This window comes from Epinephelus fuscoguttatus, linkage group LG19 (genome assembly GCF_011397635.1).
Source record: "Epinephelus fuscoguttatus linkage group LG19, E.fuscoguttatus.final_Chr_v1".
Classification (NCBI taxonomy): domain Eukaryota; kingdom Metazoa; phylum Chordata; class Actinopteri; order Perciformes; family Serranidae; genus Epinephelus; species Epinephelus fuscoguttatus.
The window spans coordinates 18817707-18843513 of record NC_064770.1 but is presented as its reverse complement, the minus strand read 5'-3'; the positions used below and the strand labels follow the sequence as shown (position 1 = coordinate 18843513).

At 44.2% G+C, this 25807-nt stretch overlaps 1 protein-coding gene and 1 long non-coding RNA gene across 11 annotated transcripts in view; both read left to right on the top strand.

The window, feature by feature from the left end:
• Positions 1 to 25807, top strand: part of LOC125879817 (immunoglobulin lambda-1 light chain-like) — a 41101-nt gene that overhangs the window by 2242 nt on the left and 13052 nt on the right. Inside the window, exons 1-4 of one of the 10 annotated variants that reach the window (XM_049561913.1) lie at positions 10806 to 10950; positions 11036 to 11368; positions 11685 to 11714; positions 12472 to 12870. In XM_049561913.1, the coding sequence (XP_049417870.1) occupies positions 10911 to 10950; positions 11036 to 11368; positions 11685 to 11714; positions 12472 to 12800 (732 nt within the window). In that variant the 5' untranslated portion in view covers positions 10806 to 10910 and the 3' untranslated portion in view covers positions 12801 to 12870. Of the gene's footprint in view, positions 1 to 17; positions 348 to 10805; positions 10951 to 11031; positions 11369 to 11684; positions 11715 to 12471; positions 12873 to 14079; positions 14410 to 24496; positions 24588 to 24672; positions 25006 to 25308; positions 25339 to 25807 lie in introns of those variants that run through there. The other 9 variants (XM_049561914.1, XR_007447975.1, XR_007447979.1 and 6 more) reach the window with 9 other exon arrangements.
• LOC125879821 (uncharacterized) lies at positions 6466 to 7389 on the top strand. The gene is made up of 3 exons (XR_007447983.1): positions 6466 to 6554; positions 6640 to 6695; positions 6771 to 7389. It is a non-coding gene; the product is annotated as an uncharacterized LOC125879821 (long non-coding RNA).

Genomic DNA, 25807 nt, shown 5'->3' with positions numbered 1-25807 from the left:
CATCTTGTTGTTTCCAGGTGTGAGTGGTGTGACGGTGGTGACACAGAAGCCTCCTGTTGTGACGCTGAGGAAAGGAGAGACAGCCACCATGGACTGTAACCTGGGGACTGTTACTAATCGATCAGCTCGCTGGTATAAACAGATTCCAGGAGGAGTTCCTCAGTTTGTGTTGAAGTTTTATCACAGCTCGAGCTCTCCAGGCTATGGCTCTGGTTTCTCCTCTCCCAAATTCACATCTACTCATCAGTCAACATCAGATTATCGTTTGATCATCAACAATGTGGAGGAGGGAGACTCAGCAGTCTATTACTGTCAAACATGGGACAGCTCTGCTCAAGAGAACGTATCACAGTGATTTACACTGTGACAAAAACCTCCTCACTAACTACTTCTGCTTTTTGACCTGCTGATACATCTTGACTGGCAGTGAAGCCATCAGTCAATGCTTCTTGTAACTTCCCCACATAGATATTAAAATTATGTTTCAAACTTCTAAACCCTTTTACTTTACTGACATAAATCTTCAGATCTTTCCTAATGATAGTCATATACAGTATGTCATGTGTACATGTTTACACAAAACAGACAACATGCTCACTCGACATGTTATAGAAAGTTTGCAGCAGATTCTCATTCGCTGATCTCAGTTCAGATTAATGTCATAAATCTTTCTAGATATAAATCCTCTGGTGCACAGGTAGTAATGATGGTTACACAAACACTTTTTGCATTTAATAGTTATCAAATCCAACCATTCTGGGATATTGTAGGTCCAGAAAGGCAAAAGCATTATCTACACTGAGTGCATTCTCTGCTGCTGACTGGTTTATTGTCAAATCTGAATCTGAATCTGATATTCTTCCCATTAATATGTTTATATAAGTATCGCTATAAAATAAAATTTGTTTGGTTTTCGTAGGCTTATAATTATGCTTTTATATATATATATATATATAGCCTATGTATGTACGGCAGACCGAGCAGACAATCTAGCCAGCCAGAGAACGCGTTTCGCGTGTATAAATGAACCAACGAAGACAGCGGAAGGAAGGAAGGAAGAAGGAGGAGGAAACAGCAGAGAGTGTTAGTAGTTCGTCGACAGAAAGTAGTGAAAAGTTGTTTTAGTTATAAAGTTTGCGAATGAACCACACTTACCACGCAACAGGAGAGAATGAACTCGAACCATCATCTGTAAAGAAAAGAAGACGCAACTTCACTCCTTGTGATGCACTCTCCCCAACGATGGTAGCACCAAATCCCATTCTGTGCAGCAAAATGGTAGCGGAGGATTCAGCCTCTCTTCTCACCCGCTCAGTGTACTCCAGCTCTCATCTGCATGCTCTGGCTCAAACAGGTATGGCTCTGGGTCTGTGTCCGCTAAAAGAAACTCTTCAAAATCGCATTCAAAGTCGTCCATTGCAGCTACTATAGTCCGGAGATATTGCTAGGCTAAATAAACAGCTGAGCACTGTTTACAGGCTACGCTGTCAGTCAGTGTGCGGGCTGGAGATTGGTGGAGTCCCCGCTAGATACTGTAAACAAGTATGTGTGTATGGAGTGTGTGTGTTACGCCAGAAGAGTCAGAGTTTGGGATGGAGTCTTTTACCCCCTGGAGTGTTACCGGAGTTTTTGGAGCGCTCAAATAAACTGGCATTTTTCCCAAACGCTCCTCTGGTCTCCTGCTCGTGAGGGATTCATTACAATATCGTAACATGGTTTAGATTTCTAAATAAACATTCACCTCGTCGCTAGATAGACCTACTCCTGAAAAACTCATGTCTGCGCAAGGCTTTTTCTCCCTACGAGGCCACCGTCATTTACCCGGGGTGAGCGAATGAGCCCTGCAATCTAGAATTTGACCACTGATGACACTGTTTTCAACCCATTTTACACACTGGCCCTTTAAGCTCAGTTCACACTACACAACTTGTCTTGTAACTGGGAGTCTTGAAGATATTGTGGTTTGACACTACATGACTGAGCAGCACCAAAGGGGTCACGCAGTATAAGATCTATCACCAGGAGGAATCCCTAAGGAATAGGCTCATGTCTTGTGATGTGTGTGTCAACTCGTGGTGCTTACAAATATCATAGGTAATTAATAACTTACAGAAACATTACAGATTATTATACATTGTATACAATAGTCCACCTTCTCTGTCTCTCTGTTACTCTTTCCAAAGATACTCTATAACAAAAGATACCACATTACAAGCTCTGCCAATGGTATGAATTTGAAGTGTAGTGAATGTTGTGTGGATGGATAAAAGCAGATTCAAAACATTACAACACAAAATGCAGTCCAAACTTTATGTTTGTTCCTTAATTTGCTGCTCGTTTTATCTACTAGCTCAATGTGTGATATCAACCCAGTGAGAGATCAGTCAGTCAGTTGATGCCAGATCTTGCCAGAGTGTGTTGCTAAAGGAGAGACATCTCGAGGAGGAGTTCCTCAGGCTGTGTTATATTTTCATCACAGCTCAAGCTCTCCAGGCTATGGCTCTGGTTTCTCCTCTCCCAAATTCACATCTACTCATCAGTCAACATCAGATTATCGTTTGATCATCAACAATGTGGAGGAGGGAGACTCAGCAGTCTATTACTGTAAAACATGGGACAGCTCTGCTAAAGAGTACGTATCACAGTGATTTACACTGTGACAAAAACCTCCTCACTAACTACTTCTGCTTTTTGACCTGCTGATACATCTTGACTGGCAGTGAAGCCATCAGTCAATGCTTCTTGTAACTTCCCCACATAGATATTAAAATTATGTTTCAAACTTCTAAACCCTTTTGTTTTACTCACATAAATCTTCAGATCTTTCCTAATGATAGTCATATACAGTATGTCATGTGTACATGTTGACACAAAACAGACAACATGCTCACTTAACATGTTATAGAAAGTGTGAAGCAGATTCTCATTTACTGATCTCAGTTCAGCTTAATGTCATAAATCTTTCTAGATATAAATCCTCTGGTGCACAGGTAGTAATGATGGTTACACAAACACTTTTTGCATTTAATAGTTATCAAATCCAACCATTCTGGGATATTGTAGGTCCAGAAAGGCAAAAGCATTATCTACACTGAGTGCATTCTCTGTTGCTGACTGTACAGTTTGCAAGAGTTGGTTTAAGCTCAGTTCACACTACACAACTTGTCTTGTAACTGGGAGTATTGTAGCTTGCCGACAGAGTCCCTGACAGGTCCAGATGTTTAGCATGCTGAATATCTGGAGTGCGTCTGCATTGCATTGGTGACTTCTCACCTCACACTTTTGAACAGTTAGTGTTCGAGCACCAATTTTGTGAGTGTGGAGCCATCACTGATTTGCATCTTATCTGGGGCCTCTGGTGGGAAGATCCAAAAAATATCTTAAATGATTTTAAATTAGTGGCAAATCAGGGCTGAAGTCATGTAGTGTTACCTAGGCATAATGTAACATGGTTCAAGATCTTCCTTAAAGCTGAGGATGACATCGTTGAAGCTGTGAGGATGCTTTCAGATCATTAAAGAGTAACGGAGGAACAACAGAAACGCTTGACCAGGTTTGTGTGTGCTTCCTATTACTCAAAAGGAATCGCAATAAGAAACATTCCAGAGCTGAGATGGCACATTTTGACCAGTATAAGGCAGAGAGTAACAAGCTACCACCTACAGAGGATGTGCTGAAGCAGCTTATTGATGGGGAGCTACATGTGCAAGCTGGAGTTTGGGGCCAGACAAGCATTCCTCTGCAAAATGGCTCCTAAATGGAAGAAAAATACTACAAGACACTATTAATATGATACCACAGCTGGATTTCATATTTTAAAGCTATAGCTGGTAACGTTGGAGAGCTAGCAAGATTTGAAAGCGGCACCTCCTCTCAGCTCCACCCCCTCCACCCCCTCCTCCCCCTCCCGTCAGTGCTCCGTCCCAAGCCACAGCCCCACAAACTTGAACGCGCATCCTGCAGGAGTCAGCAGAGCAGAGGAGAGCCAAGTAAAATAACAAATCCCCCCAACGCAAACAAATAATTATCTGTCCAACAGAAAGACGGCAACCTTTGCATCACTTTTCAGGCCCTTCAGCTCCCTCAGTTGTCTCCACCGTTCGAAAGCTGCACCGATGTTGACGTCTGGTTTGTTGTCTCGCTTTATAAAGCCTTTTTCGTCGCAGCCTTTTCTACCTCCGACTTTCTCTCCTCAGCCTGTTTAGCGGGCCGAGCCGTTACAGGTAACGCTGGAAGTGGTACTTTTGGCTGCATTTTCTCTGCCATTGTTCAGCAAACTCCTGCTAACTCGGTATTTCTGCTGAGGAATGTGCTGAATATTTCCGGCAACGGTGACACGTGATGAGTGCACGCAGGGAGGAGGGAGGGAGGGACGGAGGGGGGCTCGGGCAGGACAAGACATGAAGGCATCTGATTGGATCTTTCCATTTGCACCGAGTGCCAGGGATTGGTCAGAGTTTTTACAGGCCTGCAGCTGCCTCAGAGGTCAGATTTTTTTCATTCCTTTTTCTGAACACATTATGTATTGACTACTCTCAGGATGGAAGGACCATTTCACCCAGTATAACAAGAAGTGTTTCTGAAGAGGATTACCAACTATAACTTTAAGAACATAAACAGACTTCTAAAACTCGCCTCCTGTGTGTTTGAGCCATTTCAACCTTCCTTGGGCTCACAGCACAGCACAGAAACCGTCCTCCTCAAAATTACCAATGATCTCCTCCTCTCCTCAGACTCTGGTCACCTCTCAGTTCTCATCCTCCTTGACCTCAGAGAAGCCTTTGACACAATCAACCACGCAATTCTCATTTCCCGTCTCGAATCTTCCCTCAGCATTGCCGGTACTGCCCTCTCCTGGCTAAGGTCATACCTCACAAACCGACATCTGTTCATCAGTATTAACAACTGCACTTCTTCCCTTGCCCCTCTGTCCCAAGGCGTCCCCCAGGGTTCGGTGCTTGGTCCCCTCCTATTCATCCTTTACATGTTCCCCCTTGGCAAAATCATTCGCAGCCATGGTCTCAACTTCAACTGCTACGCTGATGACATCCAGCTCTACATCTCCACTACATCTATCACCACTGAAACTCAGACACTCTGACCACCTGCCTCAACGACATCAAGTCCTGGATACAAGCAAACTATCTCAAACTGAACTGTGAAAAATGAGACATGATCATCATCAGTCCCATATCCCTCACCAAACCCTCTCACAACTTCTGCCTCACCACTGACAATTCCACTCTGCATTCCTCTCCACACATCAGCAACCTCTGAGTCATTTTCGACAACAATCTCTCTTTTTTAAAAAAACACGTCAATCACATCACCAGTACCACCTTCTTCCATCTATCCACCCATCACTATCCCCCATTGCTGCTGAAACTCTCATCCATGCCTTTGTCACATCCAGAATTGACCACTGTAACAGCATTCTTTATGGTGCACCATCCTAACTTCTAAATAAACCCCAACACATCCAGAACTCTGCTGCCCGTCTGCTCACCCATTCCAGATCCCGCGATAACTTCATCCCTGTCCTCCAGAACCTCCACTGGCTCCCTGTCCCACAACGCATCCAATACAAAGTCCTTCACCTCACTTATAAAGCCCTCCATAACCAGCACAGTGCTCACACTGTGCAGAGCAACAGGAAACAGGAAAATATTTAAACAGTAATACAGCAATTATTTTCACTATTTAGTGCATTTAACTGTGCAAGCAACACGAAGCAGAAAAAAGTTGATAAGCAAGCACAATTAATAATAGACATCTTCTTGACAATATGCAGACATGCAAAACAGCAATAAACAGGAAGTGAAAAATAAAATACTACTATTATAATCAAAAGACCAAACAGACAATCACGTTGAGATCTGGGAAACTCCTCCTCCTCCTTTACACATGTAAAGTGTCTTTGGGCTCCCAGACTGCAGAGAAAAACATCAACAAGTCCCACTGTCCCACTGAAGAACAGTAGAGGAGCACAATGAGCATTTAACATCTGCTTCTTTACTCTTTGTGCTCTTTGCTCATTACAAGGTTTCCATGTTAGAAAAGATGTGTCTGCATGCTTGTAATAAATGTTGTGACAGTTAGGTGGAGGTGTTGTATCAGCTTTGCAAATGCTGCCTTTTTCAACAATCATTCAATAAAAGAAGAAAAAAAATGTTGAAAAAGTTTGATAATTGTGTTAATTACAGTATGTACATGTGTGCAGAGACAAAGTTTCTATCTTGCAGAAGATGTCTGCTGTTGACTCATGAAAAACTTGTAAGCAAAATGACTGACAAATGATAAAACTCTCATGCATGAATTCCATCTATTAGGAAGTGAAAGTAGTCAGAAATCCATATATACTGTGGGCTTCTTTATGTAGCAGGGAAACTCTCAGGCCAGAGGCTGCAGACTGCAGCCTCTCCAAAACTAGGTCAACTCCTCCCCTTTCGTAACCCCCCTAATTGGGCAGGGCCTATTTAATGCACCTGTGGCATGAAGGCTGCCTCTCTCTCCCTTTGTCTGTGCCTGGTTTCTGCCACATGGTCATGTCTGAGGTAGGTAGTGGGGCTGGAGGCTACTTTAGCCGATTTTAACATTAGTAGTGGCCGTGATTTTAACAGGAGCTGCATTGTCTGTTAGGTTCCTTTCCTGTACTGATGGCTGGTCGTTTTGATGTCCACGAACATTGAGTTGAGGTTTGTTAATTTTTCCAACCAACTCTTCACTTTCCCATCCCACAATTGTGTTAACATTGTACTTGCCCTTTTTAGCGGTGAACTGTGCGGAACGGGTTAAAGGACATCTGGGCAATTGCTGTACCGGCCAAGACAATCGGCTGCTGTTTTGTCTTTAGTGCTGTTTTGTTTTGTTTTTGTGCTGTTTCGTTTATTTTTAGTTTACTTGAGTTAGCCACCAACTTTTAATCCTAGCATTTTATTGAAATTGTTATTAAAAATCACTGTTTTAGCTGAACCAACTGGTTTAATACATCTTACCTGTTTTCTTTGTTTAACATTTTCTTTCTTCTCCTTTACCGTGCAGTGGTTGCTGGCTAGTGGCGGAGGCTAGGCACTCTAGGTGGTCCCCCACCCCTTGTTTTGTTGTAGTGATAAGGGCACTGGGACACGATTTTCTGCACCTATTTGCCGTGTGTTTGCTGTGAGTTCACGAGTGGTGGGTAAGTGCACTCCTGGGACACATCCTCTGGTAGTTTGCCTCCCCCTTGCTAGCTTCCACTCACTCCCCTCCCCCTTTTTTGTTGATAGTTTTAAATAATTTACACTGGAAGTGTGTTTACTAAAGTTATTGTTAAAGAATAAATTGTAATAAATTTTCTTATACATTCTTCCATAACTTGAACTTGCAATCATTTCCAGTTACTAATCTTTTCCCTTTACCTCCACAGACACTTCCAGTTTAACAGTCATTTCTTTTGCTCAAACAATTAATAAATAAATCTTGATTTACTTTGGAACCACGTCTCTGCCTGTAGTGTTTTGAACCTGTGTGTGCCTTATGGTTTAACATTGGGTAAAACTCCTTGGGTGAAAGTCCCTAGGTGGCGTTGTCTGGCTTACAATTGGTGTCATTTTTGATAATATAAAACAAACACCCCCCCCACTACGTTGCCACATTCACATCATGACATCATTGTATTTTGTCAATGAAAGTTTTCAGCTAAATTGACAATAATGAATAAAGTAAAGACATTTCCCTCCACAGAGGATCTGAGGTCAACAAATGTGAGAAAGCATGCAGACTGAAGCAAAGCTCCTCCTCCTGTCAGTCACTCTCAGTTTCAGTGTGCTATTAAATTGCTCCTCCAGCAACTCCTCTCCTCATCCTCCAAAGCCTCAGATCTGTCAGCAGTAAGCTGACTTTCCAAGTTACAAGGCCATTCTCAGCACACACTGACAACATGCTGGGGACCCTCTGCACTCTCATCACTGCTCTAACATGTAAGGAGGCTGACTTACTGCAGCTTTGACCTCATGTTGGATTCATCAGTCTGTGAGTTTCTCTTGACTCCATGTCATCTTGTTGTTTCCAGGTGTGAGTGGTGTGACGGTGGTGACACAGAAGCCTCCTGTTGTGACGCTGAGGAAAGGAGAGACAGCCACCATGGACTGTAACCTGGGGACTGTTGATTACTATGCTTACTGGTATAAACAGATTCCAGGAGGAGTTCCTCAGTATATACTGAGGTTTTATCACTGGAATAGCTCCCCAACCTATGGCTCTGGTTTCTCCTCTCCCAAATTCACATCTACTCATCAGTCAACATCAGATTATCGTTTGATCATCAACAATGTGGAGGAGGGAGACTCAGCAGTCTATTACTGTAACACATGGGACAGCTCTGCTAAAGAGTGGGTATCACAGTGATTTACACTGTGACAAAAACCTCCTCACTAACTACTTCTGCTTTTTGACCTGCTGATACATCTTGACTGGCAGTGAAGCCATCAGTCAATGCTTCTTGTAACTTCCCCACATAGATATTAAAATTATGTTTCAGACCTCTAAACCCTTTTATTTTACTCACATAAATCTTCAGATCTTTCCAAATGATAGTCATATACAGTATGTCATGTGTACATGCTGACACAAAACAGACAACGTGCTCACGAGGGAAGTTATAGAAAGTTTGCAGCAGATTCTCATTTACTGATCTCAGTTCAGATTAATGTCATAAATCTTTCTAGATAATAAAATATAAATCCTCTGCTGCACAGGTGGTGATAATTGTAACACAAATACTTTTTGCATTTAATAGTTATCCAGTTTCATTTTTCCGTCTTCATGAAGCGGCCTAAAGATCATCTGGCCTCAGAGTTAGAAAAACTAAAGTCATGTCTTGTGCGAAAGCAGATTCAAAACATTACAACACAAAATGCAGTACAAACTTTACCTTTGCTGATCATTTTATCTACTAGCTCCTGGGTCTTCAACAGGGGGTCCTCAGAGTTACTATAGGAGGGCCACCAAATGACCTCTAAATAATCTGATTAACTAATGAAAGTTTTAGTAAGCAAAATGTGTCTTAAAATCCACATTAACATGAATCTAACATATTATTAGCCAAGATAAATCAGCCTATTCATAAAACCTATTTGTTAACAGTACACAACATTTTTGACAGACTGACTGTTACCTTGGAATCGTTTCGTTTCATTTCATTTCATTTTTTTATTTATTTGTACAGGGACAGTGCATATTAATGAACACTTCTGTAAATGTGCCAGTTTTAGCTGAGTATCTAGTTTCCAACTGCAGTCCCCAGGCAAGGTGTTAAATGCCAGCTAAACATTACAATAGACATTTTGTAATGACAGTAGAATATACAGCACATATGAAAGCACATGGATCAGAATAGAAGGCATAACCCACACAGTAAAAGACAAGAAGTGGCACATGAATCACAATGGAAAGCACATCAAGCACATTAAAAAACAGGAAAATAAGCTTCAGCCAGCAGGTCGGCTACATCAGGCAAACAGATAAACATAGTAGCCATGCAACATATTGGCAGGACACCAGGAGCAAAACAATACAAAACAATGCAAAACAAAATGGGTCCATGTCATTGGTTCGACAGCCCATTGGTTCGACATCCCATTAGTCCGACTGTCCGCGGTGGTGAACGGCTCGCGGCGGGCGTATGGTGAGCCGCGACCGGCTTGAGGCGGAGCAGGCTCACGGCTTATGTGTTTGTCACTTTCTTTTTCATTTTAACCCACACCATGATCTTTTCCTGACCCTAACCAAGTGGTTTTTGTGCCTAAACCTAACCAGACCTTAACCACAGGGCATCATGATGATTTCGGAACTGACTTTACAGAACAATGAGTTTAATATGGTCGGAACAATGGGATGTCGAACCAATGGGCAGTTCCCAACAAAACGCAATGCACATTTAAGCTACATGTAAGCAAGCAAAACAGACAAGCAGATAGGCAGTCAGGCAGGCAACATGGAGGCAGAGATTATGCCATCATGTGAGCTAGCTAACGCTACATCACTGTGCAGCACCTGTAATTATTTTTGCATATTAGCTAGTTAGCTGTAGAGTACTTTGATTACTTTTTGGAGTAACGAGTAACCTAACGCGTTAGTTTGCTGTTTGAGTAATCAAGTACTTGAGTACATTTTCTACAAGCCATCAGTTACTTCCGTTACTTTTAGAACGCTGGTCCTTCAGCTCCGAAACAGCAACAACTGTCTTTTGGTTCTAATAACGGAGATAACATTAAACCTATCAGTCTGAAAGAAGCCACGGAGCTTGTGGCTCGCTATGTGGTAGAGGAAATGCTGCCATTGTCTACAGTGGAGTCTAAAAAAAGGTGGAGGAGGACTCGCTGACAGACAGGTCAGACTCAGGACTTGTAATTATGCCTGGTACACGCTTTTCTGCCTGTTCTGAAAGTCACTATGTCACATTACACGATTGTGAAGTCATAAAATCGTGTAGTGAAAAAAAAAAGTAAATACATAAAGATACATTCCATCATTACAACCTGAGAAGTCACATTTAACATTAAACTAAAGCTAAGAAGGAGTATTTATTTGGTGTGATCAGTCCTTTATGGAAAAATTCTACAAGACACTATTAATGTGTTAATAATGTGATACCACAGCTGGATTTCATATTTTAAGAACACAAACAGACTTCTAAAATCAATATGAAGACGTGTTTAACAACAGAAGTGATGAAAAAGTTTATGATGTAGATCCCATACATGCTGTAGCTGATTTATGAATTTAACTGTTGAGTGCTGAAACTCCTCCTCCTCCTCCACTTCTCCTCTCCTCAGTGTCTTTATAAGCTTCAGTCTCTCTTCTCCTCACACTCCAACCCTGCTCACCTCTCAGCTGGACAGTAAGGGACGTTTACACCACACACTGACAACATGCTGGGGACCCTCTGCACTCTCATCACTGCTCTAACATGTAAGATATTCGTCTCAGTCCTTTTATAGCCCATATTTTCAAACACAAACCTTTGACTCATGTATTTTTCTCTGTATGTTGACAGATGTTGATGCAGCCAAAGTGCTGACCCAGACGCCTGCTGTCCACACAGTTTCTACAGGACAAGAGGCTGTTCTCAACTGCAACATTCAGAGAGATGATGGATATTATGTGGACTGGTATAAACAGGTTCCTGGTGAAGCTCCTCAGTTTGTCCTGAGATTTTACCATTCTCACAGTTCACCAAACAAATTTGGATCAGGATTCTCCTCAGACCGATTCAACTCTAAATCCTCATCAAACATAGATTACCAGTTCATCATAAAGAGGACAGAGACAGGAGACTCTGCTGTCTATCACTGCCATACATGGGACAATTCTACCATGGTTAATGTATCACAGTGATTCACACCATGACAAAAACTTCAGTGAGAGAGTCACCACATATTTTATAAATTCTGACCAAAATCAATGAATTTAAATATATAAACATGTAACAAAACAAGAACAGACAATAAATGAACTCCAATAAAGACAAATGAGTGGTTTGAAACAAGTCCAGCAGTGTTTTGGAATATAATGAGACTGATGAAGTGAAGAGACGTTGACAGTGAAAGTTGGTCTCAACAGGATGTTTCAGTTCCACTCCCCTCATTAGTGAGAGTCAGGAGGTTTTTGTACAGCCATGTGTACAAACTGAATCACTGTGGTATTCGGACAAGGCACCAAGCTGATTGTGACAAGTAAGTACTTTTTAACTCATCATAAAACAGGACAGATTTTATGTTTCTGATACATGTCAAGAGAAAATCATCCATTTAATATGTTGCTCATTGTTTAGAATATTCAGCAGTTTTTGTGAATGATATATTGACTTTTTTCCTTTACATCTCCTTTGATACCAGACTGTGTGTTTGACGGCAAAGGAAAGATCTGCAAATGATCACAATATTTTAAATATTTCCTACAAATATTCTACAGTTTTTAAATAGTTAAGGAATTATTTTACAGATGGGCAATATGAACAAGAGTGTGCTGATTTATTTTTACAACTTATGAAAAGTTTTCACATTGGAAACAAACCCAGGGTTAAATAATAAGAGTATTTTATTTTCCCATATCAGTAATAAATATTGTGCTTGTAATGCTTATTTACTAACCTTGTTGCTGTTTGAATTCTTATTTGTTTTTTTATGGTGGTAGACACCACCGAAAAAAAGTGACAAGTGATTTACTGTAATTTTTCAAAGTGCCTGAACTGATTATGTTAAACTTTAAATACCGTTTTGCAAGACACAGAGTTTATAAATTGTATTATTATGTTTTAAAAAGGAACACTTAATATTTCAGTTGATGATTTCTATATGTTCTAAATTGCTTTATTTCTTCAGTGTATTTGTTATATTGTCAACAGAACTAATAATGAATCTGTTACTGTCATGCTTTGTGTTAATGATTTGACTCCTGGTTATCTGATGAATGTCCTTTGTGTATCTTCAGGCTCCAGCCTCCCTCCTCCTGTCCTGACAGTCTTCCCTCCGTCCAGTGCTGAGCTCCAGTCCAACAAAGCCTCTCTGGTCTGTCTGTCCAGTCAGTCTGTGCCTTTTGCAGATGTGAGCTGGTTGCTTGGTGGGAGTCCAGTGAGCAGTGGGATCTCTACCAGCACAGCTGTTCAGCAAGCAGACCAGACCTTCCAAATCAGCAGCTATCTGGCCGTCCAGACGTCAGACTGGAACATGGATAAGGTTTACACATGTAAAGTGTCTTTGGGCTCCCAGACTGCAGAGAAAAACATCAACAAGTCCCACTGTCCCACTGAAGAACAGTAGAGGAGCACAATGAGCGTTTAACATCTGCTTCTTTACTCTTTGTGCTCTTTGCTCATTACATGCTTGTAATAAATGTTGTGACAGTTAGGTGGAGGTGTTGTATCAGCTTTGCAAATGCTGCCTTTTTCAACAATCATTCAATAAAAGAAGAAAAAAAACTGTTGAAAAACTTTGTGTTTATTTGTACTCATGAAAACATCATTTAAAATGATAATGTGCTACAAAATGTGTAACCTTCATGAGATTTGATTTTTCTCCTGATGCTCATCTCACTGATAATTCAGACACAAAGATAACAGACATATTTCTTTCCTGAATATTTATGTTACATTTCATAAAGCAACATTTTTATCAAGTGTTAATTCACAATAAAAGCTCAACAGAGAGATTAATGTGACTTTGCCTGCTTTTAGTTGCTTGCAGTCGTTAAGACAATCAGATAAAATGAGCAAATGAAAGTGAGTTTTCATCCTCCATCAGTGAAGCATCACCTCTCTACTCCTCCCTCTGGTCCTTCCCAGGATGCACCTGCAGGCCTCCTCTCCTTATTTATAGCTCCATGTAAATGAAGAGGTCAAGTGTCAGCTCTCTGTAAAATCAGAGGGAACTGTCTCTGACTGGAAACACACTGATAGTTTCATGATGAACATGTTGTTGATAAAATACAGTTGAGCTCTTAGCTGTGTTCATTACAGTATGTACATGTGTGCAGAGACAAAGTTTCTATCTTGCAGAAGATGTCTGCTGTTGACTCATGAAAAACTTGTAAGCAAAATGATTGACAAATGATAAAACTCTCATGCATGAATTCCATCTATTAGGGAGTGAAAGTAGTCAGAAATCCATATATACTGTGGGCTTCTTTACATCATGACATCATTGTATTTTGTCAATGAAAGTTTTCAGCTAAATTGACAATAATGAATAAAGTAAAGACATTTCCCTCCACAGAGGATCTGAGGTCAACAAATGTGAGAAAGCATGCAGAGTGAAGCAAAGCTCCTCCTCCTGTCAGTCACTCTCAGTTTCAGTGTGCTATTAAATTGCTCCTCCAGCACCTCCTCTCCTCATCCTCCAAAGCCTCAGATCTGTCAGCAGTAAGCTGAATTTCCAAGTTACAAGGCCATTCTCAGCACACACTGACAACATGCTGGGGACCCTCTGCACTCTCATCACTGCTCTAACATGTAAGGAGGCTGACTTACTGCAGCTTTGACCTCATGTTGGATTCATCAGTCTGTGTGTTTCTCTTGACTCCATGTCATCTTGTTGTTTCCAGGTGTGAGTGGTGTGACGGTGGTGACACAGAAGCCTCCTGTTGTGACGCTGAGGAAAGGAGAGACAGCCACCATGGACTGTAACCTGGGGACTGTTACTGACAGTGCTGCTCGCTGGTATAAACAGATTCCAGGAGGAGTTCCTCAGTATGTACTGAGGTTTTATCACAGCTGGAGCTCTCCAACCTATGGCTCTGGTTTCTCCTCTCCCAAATTCACATCTACTCATCAGTCAACATCAGATTATCGTTTGATCATCAACAATGTGGAGGAGGGAGACTCAGCAGTCTATTACTGTAACACATGGGACAGCTCTGTGAATGAGTACGTATCACAGTGATTTACACTGTGACAAAAACCTCCTCACTAACTACTTCTGCTTTTTGACCTGCTGATACATCTTGACTGGCAGTGAAGCCATCAGTCAATGCTTCTTGTAACTTCCCCACTTATACATTTAAAGTATATTTTAAATGATGGAACGCTTCAATTTGTTTCCAACATAAATAGTTAGAAGTATCTTTGTATCATTAGCCTATTACCAATACACAGTATCAACACAAGTAAAGTTATGATCCATAACCCTGTTGGGAAAAAAATCATAGTTTACCAAAACTATTGTCTCTTGCAACTCATCACAAAATATTAGAAATTTGCAACTGTTTTTCTTTTTTGTCACAGAATAAAAAAATCCTTGTTGAGAGAAATCCTCTGGTGCACATAGTGGTGATTATTGTTTATTCGCTGTGAATATTAATCCAACTGCATTGTTTCTACTTCCTTCTTCTTCTTCTTCTTCTTCTTCTTCTTCTTCTTCTTCTTCTTTCGGCTGTTCCCTTTAGGGGTCACCACAGCGAATCATCTGCCTCCATCTAACCCTATCCTCTGTATCCTCTTCTCTCACACCAACTGACTTCATGTCCTCTTTCACTACATCCATAAATCTTCTCCTTGGTCTTCCTCTAGGCCTCTTGCCTGGAAGTTTCCAACTTCAACATCCTTCTACTGATATATTCACTATTCCTCCTCTGAACATGTCCAAACCATCTCAGCCTGGCCTCTCTGGCTTTATCTCCAAAACATCTAACATGAGCTGTCCCTCTGATGCACTCATTCCTGATCCTATCCATCCTCGTCACTCCCAAAGAGAACCCCAGCATCTTCATCTCTGCTACCTCCAGCTCTGCCTCCTGTCTTTTCCTCAGTGCCACTGTCTCTAAACCAAACAACATCGCTGGTCTCACCACCGTCTTGTACACCTCTCCTTTTAGTCTTCCTGGTACTCTTCTATCACACATCACTCCTGATGCTTTTCTCCACCCGTTCCAACCTGCTTGCACACACTCTCCGCTGCTCTGGACTGTTGACCCCAAGTACTTAAAATCCTCCACCTTCTTTATTTCTACTCCCTGTGACCTCACCGTTCCACCTGGGTCCTTCTCATGCACACACAAGTATTCTGTCTCGCTACGACTAACCTTCATTCCTCTCCTTTCCAGGGCATACCTCCACTTCCCTAGATTTTCCTCCACCTGCTCCCTGCTCTCACTACACATCACAGTGTCATCTGCAAACATCATAGTCCATGGAGATTCCTGTCTAACCTCATCTGTCAGCCTGTCCATCACCACAGCAAACAAGAAGGGGCTCAGAGCTGATCCTTGATGCACTTCCACCTTAAACTCCTCTGTCACACCTACAGCACACCTCACCACTGTCCGGCAGCTCTCATACATGTCCTGCATCCCTCTGACATACTTCTCTGCCACTCCAGACTTCCTCATTTAATACCACATCTCCTCTCTTGGCACCCTGTCATATGCTTTCTCTAGATCTACAAAGACACAATGCAGTTCCCTCTGACCTTCTCTGTACTTCTCCATCAACATCCTCAAAGCAAATACTGCATCTGCAGTACTTTCTCTTTGCATGAAACCATACTGCTGCTCACAGATGCTCACTTCTGCTCTTAGTCTAGCTTCCACTGCTCTTTCCCATAGCTTCATTGTATGGCTCATCAACTTTATCCCTCTGTAGTTGCCACAACTCTGCACGTCTCTCTTGTTCTTAAAAATCGGCACCAGCACACTTCTCCTCCACTCCTCAGGCACCTTCTCACTCTCTAAGACCTTGTTGAAAAACCTAGTCAAAAACTCTCCTGCCGCCTCTCCTAGACACTTCCATACCTCCACAGGTATATCATCAGGACCAACTGCCTTTCCACTCTTCATCCTCTTCAATGCCCTCCTCACTTCATCCTTACTAATCTTTGCTACTTCCTGCTCCACAATGGTCACCTCTTCTACTCTTTGTTCTCTCTCATTTTCCTCATTCATCAACTCTTCCAAGTACTCTTTCCATCTTCCCATCTCTATCTCTCTGCCTCGCCAACCTGTAGAAATCAGTCTCTCCCTCCTTACTGTCCAACCTATCATGCAAGTTGTTGTACACCCTTTGTTTGGCCTTCTTCTGAGCTAACCTCTTTCTCTGTATACACTCCTGCACTTCCTCATTCCACCACCAGGTCTCCTTATCTCCTTTCCTTCCAGATGACACACCAAGCACTCTCCTACCTGGGCACAAAGTTGATCTGGCTGACAAAAGTTGCAAAAACACAAACACAAAAACATTTGTTATTAAAGAGGAGATAAAAGACAATCAAATGAAAATACAACATTGATCTTCTAACATCTACATGCACAGATTAAAGTGCTGTTATTTACAATTGTAAGAAAACATGAAGCTGGAAAACATTAAAACTATATCAGCATGTCATTATATTTACTTTATTTTTTGCAAATTAAACATATAAGCACTTTTTACTTTTCTACCACCCTTGACATTACTGACACTGATGTAAAAGATGTGACGTGGAAACATAAAAAAGTTATTTATTATTGACAGAAAACAGTGTTGAGTGAAACTCCTCCTCCTCCACTTCTCCTCTCCTCAGTGTCTTTATAAGCTTCAGTCTCTCTTCTCCTCACACTCCAACCCTGCTCACCTCTCAGCTGGACAGTAAGGGACGTTTACACCACACACTGACAACATGCTGGGGACCCTCTGCACTCTCATCACTGCTCTAACATGTAAGACATTCTTCTCAGTCCTTTTACAGCCCATATTTTCACACACAAACCTTTGACTCATGTATTTTTCTCTGTATGTTGACAGATGTTGATGCAGCCAAAGTGCTGACCCAGACGCCTGCTGTCCACACAGTTTCTACAGGACAAGAGGCTGTTCTCAACTGCAACATTCAGAGAGATGAGAAATATTATATCAACTGGTATAAACAGGTTCCTGGTGAAGCTCCTCAGTTTGTTCTGAGATTTCACCATTCTCAAAGTTCACCAGACAAATTTGGATCAGGATTCTCCTCAGACCGATTCAACTCTAAATCCTCATCAAACATAGATTACCAGTTCATCATAAAGCGGACAGAGGCAGAAGACTCTGCTGTCTATTACTGTGATACACGGGATGATTCAGTCAAGGAGTATGCATCACAGTGATATACACCATGACAAAACCTCAGTGAGAAAGTCACTACAGATTTTAGGAATTCTGACCAAAATTATTGAATTTTAATAAATGAACATGTAACAAAATGAGAACAGACATTAAATAAATTCCTCTACAGAGACAAAGGTGTTTGGAGTGTTTTGGAATAACAATTTGCCTCAGAGGGGTTTACAGCATACGACATCCCAGAGGGATATCCTTTGGACCCTCGCAGCAGATAAGGAAACACTCCCCCAAAAAAAAACTTTAACGGGGAAAGAAAGACAGAGACAGAGAGAGATGCAGGACAGACTGTAATGACAGTAGCTTACAACAACATTAATTAAAGTAATGATCTTAAGGGGCGTTTGTGGCTTAGTGGTAGAGTAGGCACCCCATGCACAAGGCTGTTGCCGCAGCGGCCCAAGCTCGAATCCGGCCTGTGGCCTGTTGCTGCATGTCACTCCCCCTCTCTCTCCCCCTTTCACGCTTACCTGTCCTGTCCATCAACGGCAAAATGGCCAAAAAAATATATATTAATATCTGATAGTATACATATGTGACAATAATCATATGTGTATAATAACGGTAGAAGTAAATAAATAACAGCAGCAGGAGGCATCAGGCACATACTGTATGTTTGCACATACTGTAAAATATAGTAATTATGAATCTGAGCAGACCAGTAAGACATTTGGAGTCCCCCAGGGTCCCATTCTTGGGCCACTATTATTCAACCTGTACATGCTCCCTCCAGATAAAATCGTACATGACAATAACATTTGTTATCACAGCTACACAGACGACACTCAGATTTATTTAGATCTTCCACCAAGTGACCATGATGCTTTTGACTCACTTGATCAATGTTAGAGCATTTTCCTGTGGGGTCCCTCAAGGCTCCATCTTAGGCTCTTATTCTCTTTTCGTTGTAGCATTCCTCTCGGCCAAATTATTAAAAAACATAACATCTCCTTCCACTCCTATGCTGACGACACACAGCTGTATCTCCCTATCAAGCCTAATCACAAGTCCAGCGTTGCCGGTCTCATAAACTGCCTTGAGGACATAAAGAGCTGGATGACACAGAACTTCCTCCAGCTGAATGAGGGCAAATAAGAAGTTATAGCTCACACAGGCTTTGGCCTCTACTGGACTCTATGGGTATAATCTCCTCCAAACGCGTGCACGCGATGGCCCACTGAAAAATTTGCATGTACGTAGCTGGCCAATAGGACGTGCCTACCTTACCCACCCTCTTTAATGGGTATATAAACAGCTTCGTCGTAGCTGCCCTCATTCCTTTTACTTTCAACGTCGGCGACTGCCCACTGACACAACCACCTCCTAGGATGGATTTGCTGCTAGAAGAGACAAGACACTGCCCGGCCCGCCCCAGCGGTTTCCTCACTCCGGCAGACCTGCACGTTCTGGCCCGGCTTCAGTCTCCTGCTGGCCCGCCGCCCCGAGATGACGAGGACGACAATGAGGAGCTCTCCCTGTCTGACGTCTTGGCTGTCTTCGGCGCTGCAGCGCCCGCTTCGATCAAGTTGAACTTCCCACAAGTCATGACGAGAGCGGCGGAGTGTGTCGGGCTCCCACTGCCCCCTCCGTTGCCACCAAAGCCAGTGAGCCACCTCCACCAAGGTTTCTACGGCCCAGCTCATCCACCCCAACCTGTGTTCGTCTCCCCGGTGCTTCCTGACATTTGGTAATGTGTCAAGGCTCTGTGGCAGGAGCCGCTGAAAACCAAAGCGGCGGTTGTGGGTATGGCTTCCTTCTTGCGCGTGCAGGGCCAAACAGAGACCATGTTTCCCGGTGTGCCCACGCTCGAAGAAGCTCTCGCTGCGCTCATAATCCCACACTCAGCTGGTTGGTCAGGGAACAGGAAACCTCTACCACCGCTGCTGCATGATAAAGACACGCTGGAATATTTCGAAAAGATATTCCAGCTGGGCGCGCAGCTGGCCACAGCAGCGAACAACTTGGGTGTGCTGGGCGTCGCGACCACGGCTTTGATCCTGCGTGACACCCCCCCTTCCCCTGACACGTTGGAGTATCTCGGCCGTACTGTCGGTCAGATCAACAACCTGATCCAGGCGTGATGTCCCTGTCGGTCGTCGGCTCATGCCACGTCTGGCTAGGCCTCGCCGCCCTCCCCAGAAGAGACCGAGAGGACGTTCTGTCTGCACCCGTCTCACCAGGCAGCCTCATTGGCTCCCTCACTACAGTGAAGCGGCAGCTGAAGAGGCTAGAGGAGGAGAACGCGCAGCTGAGCCATCATCTACCACTCGCTGCTACTGCAAAAGTGAAGAGGGTTGACAAGCTGCCCCGCCATAACACAACAGCGAGGAGGAGAGAGCGTCACCAGCGCAAGGGTTTTCCCCCCACGACCCCCTCAGCAACCCCAGCACTGCTCATCCCGCAGTGCGTGGCACCAGCAGACCACCCGAGCTGAGATTATCCGGCTCTTGGGGCGCACAGCAGCCGGCCAAGTGACTGTTGGCGGGAGGAATGACGCAGGCATGCTTCACCACCCTCCCCCATTATTGTTCATATGGTTGTCAGGGTTGTGTATGCAAATGTTCCGCCTGTGGGTCACGATATGTGCTCCACTGTTTCACTCTCACAGCAGGCCCCGGACACGTTACACAAGCACACACACACAACACACCCTCTGCCTCCGCTGAGAGAGACTCGGCAGAGCGGAGTACTGTTGTTTCTTCCAGCCAGGAAGACTCTGCCATTGTCCCCTCATCTGTGCGCTACAACCACCGGTGATGCGTGAGAGATAAACACTCCCCCATGGTTGTAGCAACTGCATGGCTTGCTTCGCGCACTGCTGACCGACACCGTGTTGCTCTCGCGGTCGAGCTGGCACGGCGCGTTTGCTGGCTGACTAGCGATGATTGTCACCGCCAAGCCTGCAATTACGGCAGTGAATGCAATCATCCCTCATGCCGGCACGACAAAGCTGGGTTAAAGACGATCAATAGAACGGTTGTTACGCGCTACGCGCGCCCCGACCATAACACTGCCTAGCTGGCTTCTTGCTCGCTTAACCCGCACCGTTGTAGTAGAACGGCCGGGTTAACACCGGCTGTCTCCCCGTCAAACGGCAGAGGCACTGGCGCAGCTGATGCCGATAGCTGCCCCGTGGCTCGAGGGTTAACAGTTGGCTGCTCACTCGCGATGTCGGCGGCTCCTGGCAGTGTTAAGCACCGAGTTGAGCACGCTGCCTTGGTCCGTGACGCTTATAACTTCAAAAGAAAAAGCGTCCCTCTTTTTTACGAGTACCGTGAGCATTCCTATTGATTCCACGGGCATATCTAATAGTGGTGAGGACAGCATGTTGTCAGAGACTGTGACGAGCCGGAGCACAACGGTGCGTTCGAGTGATGCCATGTCGGCTCAGACAATGGAGATGCGTTCACGGACAACCCCGGGAGCTCGGACAACGGGCCTGGTGCGTTAAGGAACGACTCAGCCCTTTCATAGAGGGTCCCCCATGGGCCAAACTCCCCTTTATGGTGGGTTTGGTGGTGGAGAGGGCCGAATTGGCATATCACAGTTTTCTGTTAGCCGCTCCACAGCTGCCTGCGCATCCTCTCACGTTGTTTTACGAGGAATGGCGGAGCAGCTGTGTGTTAACAAACTGGTTGGACAGGACCCTTAGACTAGGTTATTCACTCCAGTTCTGTGGGCTCCCCCCAGCGTTCAGAGGCATACAGGAGAACAATCTATCCTCACAGTAGGAGGTAGATTTTCTCAAGGGGGAAATTCAGGACCTGTTGTCAAAACACACTGTGTCTGTCATCCCTCCCCACGACAGAAACAGGGGATTCTACTCCCCAAAAAGACGGGAGGTGACAGACCAATCCTGGACCTTCGTGCTTTGAACATGCGTATTGGTCGCAAAACGTTCCGCTAACAATAAAGAGGCTGCTGGGGGCTACTTGGGGGTTGTGCTCAAGTCTGTCAGTCTGAGGACCGTTCTGTCGGAGTCCAGACGGACGGCCCTACAGCAGGAGATTCTCAAGCTGCAACAGGGTCCATGAGTTACAGCCTTGACGGTTATGCAGGCGCTGGGACACATGGCGGCGGCTCACCCAGTGGTTCCCCTGGGACTGCTGCACATGCGTCGCCTGCAGAGATGGTTCGCCAGCCTACGTTTAGACCTCAAGAGGCAGAAGTTTCGGCTGGTGACGGTCCCCCCGACGGTGCAGGGCGACCTGCGTTACTGGGGGTCCCCACAACGTTTGTTGGCAGGAACACCGCTGGGTTGAGTGACCTCATATACATCAGTGTTCAAGGATGCCTCCCTGATGGGGTGGGGAGGCACCTGCCAGGGGAGGGCGGTGGGGGGTGTGTGGCCTCCTGGGGAGGACCGTCACATCAACCTCCTCAAGCTACAGGCAGTGTTCCTGGTTCTCCAACACTTCGTTCACCTGCTGAAGAGGAGACGTGTTGGTGAGGACCGATAACCGCACCACGGTCGCATACATCAACAGACAGGGTGGCGTACACTCCGCAGCCCTGCTAGTGATGGCGGAGAACCTGTGGTCATGGGCCTCAGAGCACCTACTATCTCTGAGAACTCTCCACGTTCCAGGGCTCGACCTCATGTCCAGGGGCAGCCCCCTGGAGGACAAGTGGAGGCTGCAACCGGTTCTCCCTGAGGCCGGAGGACCGTCCGCCCTTGGGGGTGGACGCGTTTGCACACGGGCCATGGCCAAGAGGGCTACTTTATGCATTCCCTCCCCTCCGCCTCATCCCTCAGCTACTGGCGAGAGTGAGACTGGAGTGGTTGAAGGTCATTCTGGTGGCCCCCGACCAGTGGTCAGCTCCGTGGTACGGCCACTTCAGGCCTGGCTCCTGAAAAGGACAGGCTGATGCGGGCTGGACTGTCTGCGCGGGTGGTGCAAATCATACAAGCGGCTAGAGATGGATCCACTGTTGCCTGTTACGAGGCTAAGTGGTTGGGATTCCAGCGTTGGTGCGAGGAAAGGGGAGTGGATTCACTGACGTGTCCAGTGGGGGACACTCTTTCCTTATTACAGCTTTAATATAATAATAAATAAATATAATAAATAAAGAATATAAGGAGTTTGTTTCGGTCTAGAACAATCCAGTTGGATGCTTTTCACCCCCCTCTCTCATGGGGATTCGAGGGAGGCGAAATTGCACCTCCTATGCCCTGTACGTGCGTTGGCATGTTATGTCAACCGCACGGCCACCGTCAGAAACACCAACCAGTTGTTGGTGTGTTACGGTGACGGGACGGCCAGCAGAGCCCTGTCCAAGAAACGATTGGCGAGGTGGCTGTGTGAGTGTATCTCCTCAGCCTACAGTCAAGTGGGTTGGGAGCCCCCCACTGTGGCCGGGGCGCACTCCACAAGAGGTGTGGCGGCGTCCACGGCTCTATTCAGTGGTGTGAGTGTTGAGGACATATGTACGGCGGCGGCGTGGTCTACACCCTGCCCGTTTATACGGTTCTATCTCTTGGACGTGTCGGGTTCCTTTTCAAGGTCTGTGCTCACCGCAGGGACACAGGACTTGTGAAAAGAGGGATGTTTCAAGTGTTTTTATGCTTGACCCCCACGGGGCGATATATGTACACCTGCATTGAACCGTGCTCTGTTAAAACACGGACAATGGGGTGCACAGGGCGTCTTATGATTGAGACCCTGCGAGGTTAGACCACAACCTCACCCAGTCTAGCCAGGTGATGCTAACTGGGATGGAGTTGGATCCATCATCACTCCGCAGGGCGGCTTACATCAATAAAGTGGTGATTGGGTCTCCAGTAGAGGGCGAAGCCTGTGTGAGATATAACGAAGATTACGATATTATAACCCTAGTTATATTAGCACAGGCGGAGCCCTCTACTTAGGGCCCTGCCGCTCTTTTGCCGTATGCTGAAGTTTGGTCGAAATGAGGGCAGCTACAGACGAAGCTGCTTGTATACCTGTCAAAGAGGGCAGGTAAGGTAGGCACGTCCTATTGGCCGGCTACATACATGCAAATTTTTCAGTGGGCCATCGCGTGCACGTGATTAGAGGAGATTATACCCATAGAGTCCAGTAGAGGGCTCCGCCTGTGCTAATATAACTAGGGTTACAATAACCTGTTTGTTGTTCTCTTTGTTGTTCTCTTTTGATATTTGACTCCTTTAAATTTGAGAAACAAATAAATGCAGTAGTAAAAGCCAGCTTTTCCTAACTCCGCACCATTGCCAAAACAAAACCATTTCTCTCCCTCAAAGACCTGCAGATAGTCACCCATGCTCTCATCTCCTCCCGTTTAGACTACTGTAACTCTCTGCACACTGGTATTAGTCAGTCCTCTTTGTCCCTCCTCCAGCTGGTTCAGAATGCCGCTGTCAGGCTCCTCACAGGTACAGTACCCAGAAGAGAGACCATATCACACCTGTTTTGGCCTCCATCCACTGGATGCCACAAGGTGTACAAGGTCCTTAATGGTCTACTCCTGGCTGTCCCATGCTCCAGACTTAAACTCAGGTTGATCTTGCCTTTGCTGTGTCTGCCCCAGAACTGTGGAACAGCATCCCCCTCCCAATCAGATCTGCACCCACCACTGACTGTTGTAAGTCCAGACTCAAAACCTACTTTTATTCATTAATGTTTGAGTCCCCCTTAAATGGTTCTCCTTGATGCATGCCTGTGTGTGTTGAGTCTCTAAATGTGTGAGATGTGTGTTAGCATTCTATTCCTTTTGTACAGCACTTTGGTCAACGTGATTTTTTTTTTTTTAAATGTTAAATGTTCAATACATGCTGTAGTTGATGTATGAACTAAAAAAAACTGTTGAGTGAAACTCCTCCTCCTCCTCCTCTTCTCCTCTCCTCAGTGTCTTTATAAGCTTCAGTCTCTCTTCTCCTCACACTCCAACCCTGCTCACCTCTCAGCTGGACAGTAAGGGACGTTTACACCACACACTGACAACATGCTGGGGACCCTCTGCACTCTCATCACTGCTCTAACATGTAAGATATTCTTCTCAGTCCTTTTACAGCCCATATTTTCACACACAAACCTTTGACTCATGTATTTTTCTCTGTATGTTGACAGATGTTAATGCAGCCAAAGTGCTGACCCAGACGCCTGCTGTCCACACAGTTTCTACAGGACAAGAGGCTGTTCTCAACTGCAACATTCAGAGAGATGAGAAATATTATATCAACTGGTATAAACAGGTTCCTGGTGAAGCTCCTCAGTTTGTTCTGAGATTTCACCATTCTCAAAGTTCACCAGACAAATTTGGATCAGGATTCTCCTCAGACCGATTCAACTCTAAATCCTCATCAAACATAGATTACCAGTTCATCATAAAGAGGACAGAGACAGGAGACTCTGCTGTCTATCATTGTGTTACATGGGACAATTCTACCATGGTTAATGTATCACAGTGATTCACACAATGACAAAAACCTCAGTGAGAGAGTCATGAAATATTTTTTGAATTCTGAACAAAATTATTGATTTTTAATATATCAACATGTAACAAAACAAGAACAGACATGAAATAAATTCCTCTACAGACACAAGGGTGTTTGGAGTGTTTTGGAATATAATGAGACTGATGAAGTGAAGAGACGTTGACAGTGAAAGTTGGTCTCAACAGGATGTTTCAGTTCCACTCCCCTCATTAGTGAGAGTCAGGAGGTTTTTGTACAGCCATGTGTACAAACTGAATCACTGTGGTATTCGGACAAGGCACCAAGCTGATTGTGACAAGTAAGTACTTTTTAACTCATCATAAAACAGCACAGATTTTATGTTTCTGATACATGTCAAGAGAAAATCATCCATTTAATATGTTGCTCATTGTTTAGAATATTCAGCAGTTTTTGTGAATGATATATTGACTTTTTTCCTTTACATCTCCTTTGATACCAGACTGTGTGTTTGACGGCAAAGGAAAGATCTGCAAATGATCACAATATTTTAAATATTTTCTACAAATATTCTACAGTTTTTTTTTAAATAGTTTAGTAGTTATTTTACATATGGGCAACATTAACAAGATTATGTTTATTTATTTTTACAACTTACTACAAGTGTTGACATTGGAAATAAACCCAGTGTGAAATAATCTGTTAAGAGTATTTTATTTTCCCATATCAGTAATAAATCCTGTGCTTGTAATGATTATTTACTAACCTTATAATGTTCAGGGCTGATTTTGAGTTTACCTGAATATCAT